Source organism: Rattus rattus, chromosome 1, assembly GCF_011064425.1.
Source record: "Rattus rattus isolate New Zealand chromosome 1, Rrattus_CSIRO_v1, whole genome shotgun sequence".
Classification (NCBI taxonomy): Eukaryota; Metazoa; Chordata; class Mammalia; order Rodentia; family Muridae; genus Rattus; species Rattus rattus.
Genome location: NC_046154.1, coordinates 255,327,147 through 255,340,520, shown reverse-complemented (window position 1 = coordinate 255,340,520; position 13,374 = coordinate 255,327,147). Strand labels below are relative to the sequence as shown.

Genomic DNA, 13,374 nt, shown 5'->3' with positions numbered 1-13,374 from the left:
GAGGCTGGGAGAGATGGCCGCTCCTTATCCCCAGATGCTGCAGAAGATCTGTCCCTATAGGATGATGGGACCTGAGCTTTAAGGAATGATCTTGTCCTCTGCAGGCCGTATGGGGGCTGACTGGCCAGGCTGATCAGCTGTGTGCAAGCTGTGGTTCCCAGTGCCCTCTCTTCACCTTTGAAGCTGGTTCCTGGCAACTTCTTGTCTCTTCTGGGGTGAGGGGTGTGGGCAGTTCTGGGAACCAAGATGCCCCATGTTGAAGTAACGGCTCCTTGTACTCACCTGGCTGTGGAACCTGGCGCTGTGGGTACTGGTCACCTTTGCTGTTGGCCTTTCCCTTGTAGCTAGGTACACAGTTGGTACAGCAAAGCCCGCAGCTTCCTGCATGTGTTACAGTTGTACACCGGTGATTACTTTCTCTTTGGGAAATGCCAGAATTGAGACAGCTACCTGGAGACTGACAGGCCTCACTGCACATGACAGAATGCATTCTGGAGAGGTGTGTTCTCCAAGTTCAGTACCCTGAGCCTCTGTGTCCCGTGAACCTCATCCTCAGGGATAGCATCTGCTTGATGCACTTCACTGGGCTGTTGGAGGATGAGGGGTAGTCACAGAAACATGGCAGTTCTCACAGGAGGCAGAAAAAGCCAAACCTCTAACTTTGGCTGGTGTGTAAACTGAGGCACGGGCAGGCTTCGCTAGCTTGCCTGGGATCCTGGAGGAAGTGGGCGGGGCTGTGGGATTGTGAACTGAGATCCCTTCCGCTGCTGTTAGACCCTCATGCTTGTCCTGGGCATCCCTAGGTAATGGACGGTGTAGCCTTTCCTTTTCCCCTCCATCCTCTCCTCTGGGCAGCTGGTGAGGTTTTACGGCTCGCCTATCCTGGCATTTTTATCTTCTGAACATGAATACAATTGTCCTTGAGCTTCTGTTTGAAAAAGAGGGGTCTATGATCCCCTTGTCTCTTCCTTATGTCTGCTGTCTTGCTCTGCTCCTGCCAGGAGAGGAAAGAATTTTCTTATCTCTCTGATGCTGTTTTTGCTGGTTGTTGCCATTTAGGGCTGGTGGCATGTCTCAGCTAGATAGCATTTTTGCTCTCTGACTTTTGGTGGTGTCTCCCAAGAAGATACTGATCCAGTGCCTTTGCCCATTACCCCTAGATGCAGAGCCCTGAAAACCAAAATCGAGTTTTGAAAAAAATTAAATTTAGGCAGCAAAACATGACCCAGAGCAATGAGACCAGCTTTCCCCTCTGTGTGACATTTGCCCTGGTAACAGTGCAACCTGCTGTTGTGGTAGGCAGAACGTGTTTGGAGACCTTGGCTGCTTCAACAGACACCTGAGAGAAATAGCATCAAAAGAAGAAAGGTTTATTCTGACTTGGTTTCAGAGGCTTCACCTCTGAGTCATTTGGATCCATTGCTCTGAGCCTGAGGTGAGGCAGAAGTATGGCGGTTGGGAGCGCGCAGAAGAAGCAGGAGGCCGCTTACTTTACTGTGTGGCCAGGAATCGGAAAGATAGGGAGAGGAAACTGGTTTGTGATAACATTCTTCAGAAAAATACCCCAAAGACCCACTTCCTCCAGTCAGGTCCCTCTTTTGTTGCTATTCCCACCTCCCCATGGCTCCTCCCACCTCCCATGGCTCCTCCCACCTCCCACGGCTCCTCCCACCTCCCACGGCTCCTCCCACCTCCCACGGCTCCCGTAGCACTTCCCATAGTTCCTCTAGCTCCTGCCACCCTCGTGGCTCCTCCCACCTTCCAGTAGTTCATTCAATATGAATCCACCCATGAGTTAATGTATTGATGAGGTCAGACCCCTCAAGAACCAATCACCTGGTCACCTCCTGGACACGTGAGCTGTGGACACCAGGACTCTCCACAGATTTCAGGTGAAGGATTGAGGTCTATCTTGGTGACTGTGTCGTGGGTAACAGGTTGCCTACAGTCACTTGAGGGGGGTCTCCTAATTTGGGGAGGTAATCTGAACTCAGGCCATACCAGGATATGTGGGAGCTTTGTTTTGTTTGAGAAAGGGTTTCTCTGCATAGCTTTGGCTGTTCTGGAACTCACTGGGTTGGCCAGGCTGGCCTTGAACTCTGATCTCCTGCCTCTGCTTCCGAAGTGTTGGGGTTAAAAACATGCACCATCATGACGGGCAGGGTATGTAGTTCAGATGCAGAGAAGAGAGGCATTTTGGATTAGATGGTAGAAAGCAGAGTTGTGGGTTAAGAGTGATATCTTAATCAGGGACTTTAAGCAGGGGAGGATAAGAGAATGAGAGGTACTTAGGGTACTTAGAAAGAGCGTGGAAGTGGGGTTCTCCGAGAGAGCGCCAATTCACTAAAGCACTTGTGGGTATGGACTCCTCGGGAGTTGTGATTAAGTGTCTAAGCCACATGTACCATTTCGATGGCTCTCAAGTTACAGTTCAGAGGTTGCTAAGAAACCCCCCTCCCTTTTTTGATAGCAACTGTGGGGTGGCCCTAGAGGTGCCTTCGAAGGAATCATAATGTGAGGAGGTAGAACCAGGAGCCACTAAGGCTGCACAAGGGGTTTCTGTGAGATTCTTAGAAAATGGCAGGGTGACAGCTGGGAGGGGAGAAAGGCTTTTAAGCAGTTGTTAATGGTGTTGGTGTTCCTTCCATACCACCATTTCCAGGGTCAAGGGCTCATGTCTCAGGCCCCCACAACTCAACCTGTCTTTCTCTCCTCAATGAAAGAGGACCATAGCTGGGTGAGTTAGAAGCCAGGGATATTCCAGAGTCTAAAGCCCTACGCCAGAGTAGGCTGCTTCCCTGTGGGACTGAATGCAGCCAGCAATGGAGGGGAGAGGAGGGGGAAGGGAGGGTGTTGTCTAAAAGCTCTCCTCTTTGCTGTTCATTGCTTTCTTGGGTTGGTGGCATGTCTGGGACTGGAGAACATATGGCTGTCCGCTGGCAAGTGCTCAGGGCACCTTGTTATGCTGGATGGCGTCATCTGGCTTAGAACCAGGCGCTTACTTAAGCCCTCATTGTTGGTTAATCTTTGCCTGGGGGAGCTTCACCCATTTTACTAGGAGGAGGTAGAAAGGTGGTTTTCTGGCTGTGGCAGGGAGGAATGAAGCTGGATGGCCCCCCACTGGCCCAGCCAGTGTCACCTTTGAGGCCCCGCTGGCAGAGGGAACCCCAGACAGTGTTGCCAGGAGATATTGAGGCCCCACTTGTGCTGGGCTGGCAGTATCTGGGGCACCAAGCCAAGAGCCCCCAGCTCAGCTGTTTCCTAGGCTCTGGGTGCTCTGAGAGCCTGAGGTAGAAGAAGCTAGATTGCTCCTGTTGTTTCCCAGAGCAGGGTGGTTGCTGGGTCTAATTCTACCCCCACAGACATTGTACATTGAGCAATGGAAATGGTTTTGGTTGTGACAGTCGGGAGAGAGGCGTGGGTACTCTGTCCTGGGTAGAAGCCAGGGGTGCTTTGCAATGTTCGTAGTAGCCACCACCTGCAGTTACTCAGTCCCCAGTGTCAGCCCTGCCCTTTGAAGGTGTCATTTGATGTCCCCCGAAAGGGAGGTTAGGGGACTCAGATTTGGGGTCCTGTTCACTGAGCACTGGAGATAAAGCAAGTGGGGACCATATAAGCTTCCCCAACTGACTCTCCGTGGGATTCTAACTGAAGAAGCCTGAGCGTGGCTTCCCTGTGGGCACCGAATGCACCCGCTTATGGGTCTCTTGCACAATGGCTGGTGAGCTACATAAACAGATCGTGATGGCTTTGGCCCAGTCACCCAGCATTCCTACTGCCGGTGGGTTTGGTAACCCAGTGGTAAGCAGGTAGCTACCCAGCTTTTGAAAGAGAAGGTAGCCTTGCTGCTTACAATACGCCTCTTTATCTCCTCAGACTTCCTTCTCCACCTGGGTCTTAAGGAAGTCATTTAAGGAAGTTTTGGGTAATCTCATACTTAAAACAATTTGTATTCAAAATCATAATTGTGACTTAGAGCTTTTCAAAAATAGTTACAAAGGGACTGGAGGGGTCGCTTAGAGGTTGAGTGCTTATGGATGGCTCTTGTAGAGGGAGGACTTAAGGACCTGTAAGTCTAGGACCAGAGGACCTAATGCCTCTTTTTAGCCTCTGTGGGCACCTGCATTTGTGCACATATATTCAAACACATATACAACATAACTTAAATAAGAAAATGAGCATGAGTTTTATAATCTAGTACTTGTGAGTTAGAGACTGGAGAATCTGGAGTTCAGTGTCATTCTTAACTACACAGCAAATTTAAGACCAGGTTGGTCTGCATGAGATCCTGCCTCAAGAACTAAACAGGGTGGAGAGATGGCTCAGTGGTTAGGAGCCCTGGCTGCTCTTGCAGAGGACCCAGGTTCAATTCTCAGCACCCACACGGTGGCTCATAGCCGTCTCTAACTCTGGTTTCAGGAGATCCAGTGCCATTTCCTGGCCTCTGTAGGCACTAAGTGCACAGTATATGGACATAACACGTAGCCAAAACACCCATGCACATAAAATAAAAATAACCTAAAAAAAATCTGAAGTTTTTAAAACTTAAAAACCGAATTGTACAAAGTCACATGAGGTAAAACCAACCATTTAAAACGAGGCCTGTAGCAGCAGGTGATGACTCTCTAGTGTCCACCCCTGTCCAGACCACTGATGTTTCTCTCAGCAGAGACCTGTGGCTTTAGTCCTTCCTCAACTCTCCTCTCTGGCTCTTGGCCTCTGTGGCGATGCCCATCCGGGGTCTCATGTAACCTTTTGTGTCTGACACCTTCAGTTTAGAAGGAACGTTTGAGCTACATCTTCATTGTAGAACATTCAGGACTTCGTCCCCTTTCATACTGAGCTTCCCTGGGTGGGTCCCACTGTGCTTTTCCATTCGTGTAAACGGCCATTTCTGTCTGTTGTGCTGAGTGCCTTTGGGATGACCATTCGCCCATGTGTCGGGTGTCTGCGTGTTTTTAGTTCCTTTAAATCACACCTTACAATGGGACTTGGAGTCCTACATTAATTCTGTGTTTGACCTTTTGAGGAATCAACCCTTACTACATTCATGAATGTTCTTTTTCTCCATAAGAATGTTCCTGCTGGTATCTAAGCCCATAGCATCTGTGCCTGGGGTCAGACTGGCTACTGTAGGATAGGGATTTCAAGCATTAAACATAGTCATTATGAATCTCTATTTGTGTGTGTGTGCATGCATGTACACACATGTGTATGTGCACATGTGTGCACTTGTGTGCATGCATGTATGCATGTACACACGTGTATGTGCAGGTGTGTGTGCATGCATATACACATGTGTATGTGCCAGTGTGTGCATGCATGTACACACATGTGTATGTGCAGGTGTGTATGCGCAGGTGTGCACTTGTGTATATGCATACATATACGTGTATATGCAGGTTTGTGTGTGTGTGTGTGTGTGTGTGTGTGTTCATGTGCACATGGAACCCAGAGAATGACCACAAATGCCTTCCTTAACTATCTTTCACGAAGTTCTCTTACTGAACCTGGGATTCCCCAGTTCTGATAGCCTGGATGATCACTGAACTCCAGGGCCCCTCCTTGCATATCTGGCTTTTTACCCGACTGTGAGGGATCTGAACTCAGGTCCTCATGCCTGCACAGCACGTGTTTCATAGACTGAGCCATCTCCTCAGCCCTAAGCTGAGTTTTTTTGTTTTGTTTTTTAAGATTTATTTATTTATTATATATAAGTACACTGTCACTGTTTTCAGCCACACCAGAAGAGGGCATCAGATCCCATGAGAGATAGTTGTTAGCCACCATGTGGTTGCTGGGATTTGAACTCAGGACCTCTGGAAGAGCAGTCGGTGCTCTTAACCGCTGAGCCATCTCTCCAGCCCCCTAAGCTGAGTTTTTAATTGAATAAGTGATGGTTCCACCTTTTGAATTGGATGCTGCCTCCACCTCAGGATGGAGCCCCATTCTAAATGTCAAGCCAGAAAGAACACTCACTCCTTCCTCCTTCATCTTCCCTTCCTCCCTTTTTTCTTCCTTCCTCTCCCTTCCTCCTTCTTTCCCTTTCTTCTTTCTCCAGCCTTCTCTCCCTCCCTTTCTGAGGCAGGAGCTCACTCTGTATCCGTGACAGATCTGGTGCTCACTGTGAAGGCCAGGGGGCTCTGAACTCACTGCATCCTTTTGCCTCCTCAGCTGGCATAGCAGGCGCCAAGTTCTAGAGGTACATTCTAAAGCAGCACGGGCTTTCCTGCGTGTAATCCGCGTGGGAGGCGAGCGGAGGGCTCCAGGCATCGTCTCATTCCTCTTCCCCAACCCCTGCTAGTCGCTTATTCCTTTTTAAATGTTAACCAGTGATAAACATTACTTGACTTACGCCTGGCCACTTTGACCATTTCCCCATTACATTTATGTGTATGTATGTGTGTGTGTGTGAGGTTGGTACACACATGCACAAGCACGCAGGAAGTCAGAGGACTACTTATGGGAGTCATTTCTCTCCTCCCATCTTGTAGGTCCTGGGGATCCGCCTGGGGTTGTCAGCCTTGGTGGTGAGCATCATTACCTACAGAGTCATATCTTAACCATGCTGTAACCATTTTTGAATGCATGGCTGGAGGACATTTAGTTCACTACCACTGCTGTGCAGCCAGCATAGTCATCCAGTCCGTCTGTTAACCCCTAGAATACTCATCTTCATGGTTTCAAATAGCAGTTGTCACTGTAAAACCCCAGCCACCAGCCCAGCAACCTCCATCTATTGTCCATCTCTTTGAATTTGGCCTCTTTGGGACCTCTTTGCCGGTGGACTTAATGCTGGGTTTGACTCCCAAGCCTGAGGACTCCTGGAGTCCATGTAGCAACACTGGTTCTCAACCTCCCTAATGCTGTGACCCTTTAATACAGGTCTTCATGCTGTGGTGACTCCCAATCATAAAGTTATTTTCCTTGCTCCTTAATCACTGTAATCTTGCTACTGTTATGAATCATAATGTAAACATCTGACACGCATGATATCTGATATGTGACCCCTAAAGGGGTTGCGCAAGCCTTAAGTGGAAAACCAATGAAGATGTCCGTTCTTGCCTCCTCGGTTTCATTTCTTGTGCTACCGGAAGTTGTTTTTTCTAGATCATGTGATGTCTTTCTTGAGCCCTCCTATACTAATATCCTGGGGGACATTCACAACGTGAAGAGTTTAAGAGTAGAAAGAGATACCAGGTGACCGTGTCTTGGAAACCAGAGGAGCACGGAGAGAAGTGGGTGTTTTGTTTGGACGAGTGGATTTGAAGCTGTGAACTTTCAGGCTCCCCACAGTGCTCCTCGCTGACTGATTCTAAGCCTGGCTAAGACCTTGCTTGGTGTAGAAGGAGGGATCTGCTGCTGTGAACCACAGACCATACTTACTGGGGGAGCCTTGCAGCCTGGGTACTGGCTGAGAAGTTATAGGTAGGAAGTCTCCTCACATGTTGTTTGTGGGCTCGTTCGTGGCAGTAGCAGTAGGGAATGGTGTCTACAGGCACAGACATGGGCTGGAGTCTGCCTTCTATGCCTGACTTCTCCCTGCACCCCAGCGAGGCCAGGCACCACTATGCTTAACTTCCTTAGCACATAGGCTAAGGCTTATGCTTGGGGCAGCTGACCTGGTTCTCTGTGGAGCAAACCAGAGGTCAGGATGGGTAGCAGGTTGTCACCTCCTGAGCCTGAACTGTCCCCAGTGTGGAATTAGATTGTCTGCACACTCAACTTTCCTAAGTGTCTTCTCTGACACTAATAGTCACATGACTGCCCAGTAAAGAATGTGGTAGCTGCTTGGAATTTTGCAGCCTATATTTTCCCATAGAGAGGTTGAATGTGTGAGGCCCATACTAGCTGTCTGTGGCATGCGGGGTGCTCGGCCCTTCTGGAATTGTGGGCTCTGGTCCAGATTATAGCAGGAGATCGTCACAGTAGCTTGGCAGGCAGCAGTTCAGTCTCTTGAACTCCACACCCATTGCTTTGAGGAACTGTGCCACCAAGCCTAAGATTGTCATGTCTCTGGGTGGATATAAACTCATCACCACCCGTGTATTCTAAGGAATGGGGCAGCCACCAGGAACTTCTGTCCCTGGCATGTCTGCAGAAGGTACAGAGGACTGGAATCAGGCCATGCTGGGTGTCCAGGAGTTGCCTTTGTCCCATGGTGAGTCATTTTCCTTATGGACGCTATGTAGGGTCTATTAGGAATAACCCTTGGGCTGCTGTTCCCTGTGAGCCTGAATGTGTATTCTCACGTTCAGATAAGAGGAATTGCCTCAGTGGGTGTTTTGGAGGTGGGAGTTAAGGCTAGGAAGGAGGGGCCTACTGCCGGGCCCTAGACTCTTGGGCAAGCAGATGTTTGCTGATCAGCTGCCTGGCAGGTGCTGGAGGGATAGGCTAGAGGGAGGTCACGCACAGCAGGGAGATGGCAGATGGCCTGATGGACACTTGGTGCTGAGGCCTGGCTGCTTCCTCTCAGTGGCACAGTGGTGGTGGTGATGGTGGTGGTGATGGTGGTGGTGGTGGTGGTGATGGTGGTGGTGATGGTGGTGGTGGTGGTGATGGTGGTGGTGATGGTGGTGGTGGTGGTGATGGTGGTGGTGATGGTGGTGGTGATGGTGGTGGTGATGGTGGTGGTGATGGTGGTGGTGATGGTGGTGATGGTGGTGGCAGTGGCATTGGTGACATTGGTGACCCAGTACTAGGGTAGGGGTGGAGCCTGAAGACATTTTAAGTTAAAAAAGAGTGTGTTAAGAGACTCTGAGTGGTGAGTGCTTATTGTAGCCAGGATTCTAAGGTTGAAATAGAGTTCCCTGAGAAGTGTCACTTGAAGCAGGTGTCAGAATCTGGGTGCTTGAAAGTGTGTGTGGAGATGAGAGACATAAGGCCCTAGTAGGGGTAGATTGAGTTCTGGCTGCCTGGGATTGGGGCAAAGATTCAGTAGGACCAGTAGGAGAGAGACCCCTTGTGGAGACCCCCTTCTCTAGCTCCACAGGACAGCAGTGGAAAAATAGGACATGGGTTCCAAACAAGAAGAGGCCCAAAGTGTGAGTGAATGGGGAGGGGAGGAGGAGGGGATCAGGAGAGACCAGGGAAGACAGGACCCAGCTGGGGATGGGGGGGAAGGGCTACCGGCTCTGCCCTCTGGTCCCCTAGCAACAGATGCAGCTGCAGACCCCTGTGGTACCCTGCTGGTTGTCTACAAGATGAGCATAGATCTTTCCAGAACAGAGCATGTGGCCTGGTTGTCAAGGCACCCATGTGTGGAACCATTCCTGCTGCCCCATGTCTTCATCTTGAGGCTGGGGTTGTGGGGCGGTGGCGGGGGGGGGTCACTGTTGCTCCTCACAAAGGGAACAGAAGCAATTCTCTCACTGCCACCATTACCATGCCTGACCATGCCCCACCACCTAAGCATTGTCTGCACCCCAAGAGCTCCTGCCACCTTGGTCTCCTGACATTCAGCTTTTATTCCAGGGGGTGGGAAAGCAGATAAAACAAAACCTGCAGATGCCCTCAGGGCAGGAGCCAAATACCACCTGCTGTCTAGCCTCAATCTGAACTGGGAGGCCCTCCCCAGCCTCCGGGAGAGGTTTAGCTTCCACAGCTTTGAGCCCATATAGAGTCTTGGAGAATACAAGAGGTGGGGACACTGCTGCTGGCTGCAGTGGTTCTACCTAGAGACAGAAAAGGGGACGAGGTCCCATAGTGAGTGGTGGATGGTCCTGGCTTCTACTCAAGTTGTCTGTCTCACTGAATTGTCTGCGGGGCTCTGGTGTCTAATAGGTCAGAAACTAACCTACCCTATTCCTAGTCTCCAGTGGGCAGGACTGAGATCGTGGGGCCTTTCGGTCCAGCAATAGGAGTGGCTCAGCTCGGCTCTCTGTGCTGTACTGCCCTCATTTGAGGAGGCCAGTGAAGAGCTCTTTACGGACCTCTCCACACTGCTGAGGACTCAATCCCTGTGGTTTCTCCCTTCTGCCTGCCTCCCATCAAAATCACACAAGGCCAGCAGCAGTCAGGAGACTTCCGTCCCCTGCCTCTGTGGTCTTGCTCCACTGTGACCCCACGTTCTCATGTGGTCCATGCTTAAATAATGCTCCCCAACTCATGCGGGACTTGGGGTGCCCTTGTCCAGTGACTGGTGTCCCCAAACTAGGTCCCATGCAGATGGGACTAGGTCCCATTCAAATGCATGGTAATCTTACTGCCTCAGTTTCCCAGTCTTCCCTGGGATTGCAGGGAACCATAGGAACTGCCGTGTTCTGCCCACTTATGGGGTCTGGAGTTTGGTCTCAGAATGAAGCGGCTAACTGTGCTGTCATAATTGACACTTGGCCACAGTTGTATCATGGCACATTGAGGGCAGGGAACCCCCTCTGCCCTCTCACTTCCCAGGCTTTCCTGCCACTTTTTCTTCACTGCACGTCCACTTCAGGGAAGCAGCCTCCATCTCACCTGGTGATGTCTACTCTGCCTCTCGCCCTCCGTGGCATCATCTGCCCTGGGTTTCAAAGCTGTAGCTCTGACCCCTGCTCCCATTCCATCCACACTGAGAGGGCTTTAGGGCCTAAAGAAGTACCTTCAAAGAAGTACCTTTGGGATAGGGATGCAGTCATGGACGTGTTCCCTCCATTTTCTCACCGCTGCCCCCTCACCCATTGTCAGAGGATAAGGCAACAACCTCTACCCCTCACTGTGGAGACATAGAAAAGTTCCTTCAGGCATTCAGAAGCCCTGCTGGCAGCCATACTGGAGCCTGGTGCTCTGCCTCCTTCCCGTTGTCTGAGGCAGTGTGGTGACTTCTGAGAAAACGGATGTTGCGTTGAGCCGCTCGGGGATGCTGAAGCACTGGGCTGCTTTGGGGTGTGCTGCAAAGTCAGTGGCGGGTGTTTTCTGCACGGTTCTCACAGCTGCGGTAGAAAAGCTTTCAGCTCCCGTCTGGGGAACTGCCTAAGCCCAGAGCTTTCCAAAGTCGATTGCCCTGACCCAGCACACCCAGCCTGGCTGTAAAATAAACAGGAAAAGGTACGGAGAAGAAAAATAGCTTTGCATCCATGCCTTCAGAATCACTCAAACCATCAGGACCCGGGGCACAGAGAGCCCGAGACACTGCCACAGCCCGGAGAGTCTGTGCCTGAATGTCACCTGGGGCTTTGAGTGGGGACCCAGACAGGAGAAGGACAGTGGGTCAAAACACAGGGAACCCGAGGACAGTGTAAACAGAACTGTGGTTAGTAGGCGCTGATATGGCCCGTACATGATGACAGTTGTCCCCCACTAATTTAGTGATGTGGTTAATGGGGTGGGCACACACGTAGTCTTCAGGATGTCTCCTCCACACATTTCAAGCAAATCTGAAGCCACTCTTGAGTAGAATTTATTTAAAGTTAGTGGCACAGACAGAGCCAGATCGAGTCCTCTGGACTCGAGACACACACACACACACACACACACACACACACACACACACACACACACACACACACACACACACGGTCTTGGTTTATCCTGTGTAAAAGTGGTTGTTTGCTCCCGTCTACTGCAGTGTTATCTAGATCTGTCCTGTTCACCGGTTTCTGTCCCTATCTCTTTTCACTGCGTGATGTTCCATCTCAGGGTGGCCTGTCCTTCATTTCAGTGGTGACCTTGGTGACAGGCATTTAGATGTGTGTCCCCCAAAGGCTTTCATAAGTTGTAGGTTGGCTCAGAAACCCAAGCCAGACCAGACCACCGCAGTCACACATACCTCTGGCTTACAGACTTGGAGAAGTTAACATCAGGGCAGGCAGTAGGCAGGGCCAGGCTTCTAGCACATCAGTACCCAAAGCCGTTTCTGTGGTTGTGTTTGCTTTGTCTCTGAATAAGGAGTGCTGCCTCTAGGCTGTGGCTCCTTATTCTGGTGTGCCCCTCTCTACTGTGCCTTTTCAGGCTGTCCCTGTGAAGGCTGAGGCATGGGGTCCCCTTTAACCCTGGGTCAGGATAACCCAATCAATTCACTACAAGAAAGGAGGCCTTTAATTTAAAATCATGTGACCTTTAACATCCTAGACCAGGACAAACAAATCCCTGTGTGGTTAAAGAATGTTTTGGTACAGCTGCCACCAGGAAGCAAGCACTGTCCTAGACAAACTACTGTGACAAAATCAAACCAAGCAGCTACAAAAACATGCCTCAGTGGATAGCTGTCTCTGTGTGGTATTTGTACGTCCGTCCGTGCTGGAGTGGAGGAACCAGTAGGCTTCTGTTCTCTGCCCTTCTCTTTCATCCACACTTGCTTATCCAGAAACTTCTGAGTCTGGGGAATGTTCTAGAAGTTAGCAGTGCACACAATAGTTATAAGAACACAACCTGAAAATTCTTCCATCCACACTGTCTTATCCAGAAACTTCTGAGTCCCGGGGAATGTTCTAGAAGTTAGCAGTGCACACAGTATTTATAAGAACACAACCTGTTGGTCCTTAGGGACTCTCAGGCATAAACAGTTGGAATACATGGGACCGTGGCCACTCCTGAGTAGGAGCAAAAGCGGGAATGTGGGGACGGAGGGGTGTCCAGCATGGAGACCCTGGGAGGACACTTAGCATGGCCTCCCTCAGCGAGAGACCAGTGCAGTAAGAGGGTTCTCAGAGTTGGAGAGCCCTCAGTGAGGTGCAGATAGCAGAGACTTGGGTAGTGAGGGGACAGCCAGTGGATTATGAGGAATGCAGTACTGGAGGTGAGAAATGAAGACATACGTTAAATCCCTGAGGTGGACTGAGAGATTGCAAGATGCCAGGAAGTATTTGTATGGTAACAAGGAAGGGCCATGGGCACAGATTGTGAAGTGCTGTAAGTGGGGTTCAGGGCATGGATTTTTATTCCAGATGGCATTAGCAGCCACAGGGAAATGGGGTGAGGAAGTTGGATTATAAGACATCTACTGTGACAGGTGTGAGGAAGATGGTAGACTGAGGCAGGCAGGTCTGGAGATCTGTGAACCCTGTATGCGCCCTAGTGATACCCCTGGGTTATAATCAAGCTTTTAAAAAATTTAACTTTGGATGTGGGGACTGGAGAGATGGCTCAGTGGTTAAGAGCACTGACTGCTCTTCCACAGGTCCTGAGTTCAAATCCCAGCAACCACATGGTGGCTCACAACCATCTGTAATGGGATCCCATGCCCTCTTCTGGTGTGCCTGAAGACTATGACAGTGAACTCACCTACATAAAATAAGTCTTTCAAAAAGAGTTTAACTTTGTTCGATACATGTAGATTATAATCTTAACCATTTAAAGAATATCTCTCAGTGTTGTTAAGAATGTTCACATTCTGTTAAAATTTAATTTTCTTTTATGTGTGTGGATGTTTTCTGCATGTGTATATGTGTACACATG

At 50.0% G+C, this 13,374-nt stretch overlaps 2 protein-coding genes across 2 annotated transcripts in view; both read left to right on the top strand.

Annotated features, from left to right (window-relative positions):
• LOC116890119 (cadherin EGF LAG seven-pass G-type receptor 1-like) overlaps positions 1 to 6,304 on the top strand; it is a 47,131-nt gene extending 40,827 nt beyond the window's left edge. Inside the window, exon 4 of the mRNA XM_032890861.1 lies at positions 6,175 to 6,304. Within this exon, the coding sequence (XP_032746752.1) occupies positions 6,175 to 6,304 (130 nt within the window). The remainder of the gene's footprint in view (positions 1 to 6,174) is intronic.
• A 1,787-nt stretch (positions 6,305 to 8,091) lies between these two features.
• Positions 8,092 to 13,374, top strand: part of Celsr1 (cadherin EGF LAG seven-pass G-type receptor 1) — an 86,233-nt gene continuing 80,950 nt past the window's right edge. The window contains exon 1 of the mRNA XM_032890853.1: positions 8,092 to 8,161. Within this exon, the coding sequence (XP_032746744.1) occupies positions 8,092 to 8,161 (70 nt within the window). The remainder of the gene's footprint in view (positions 8,162 to 13,374) is intronic.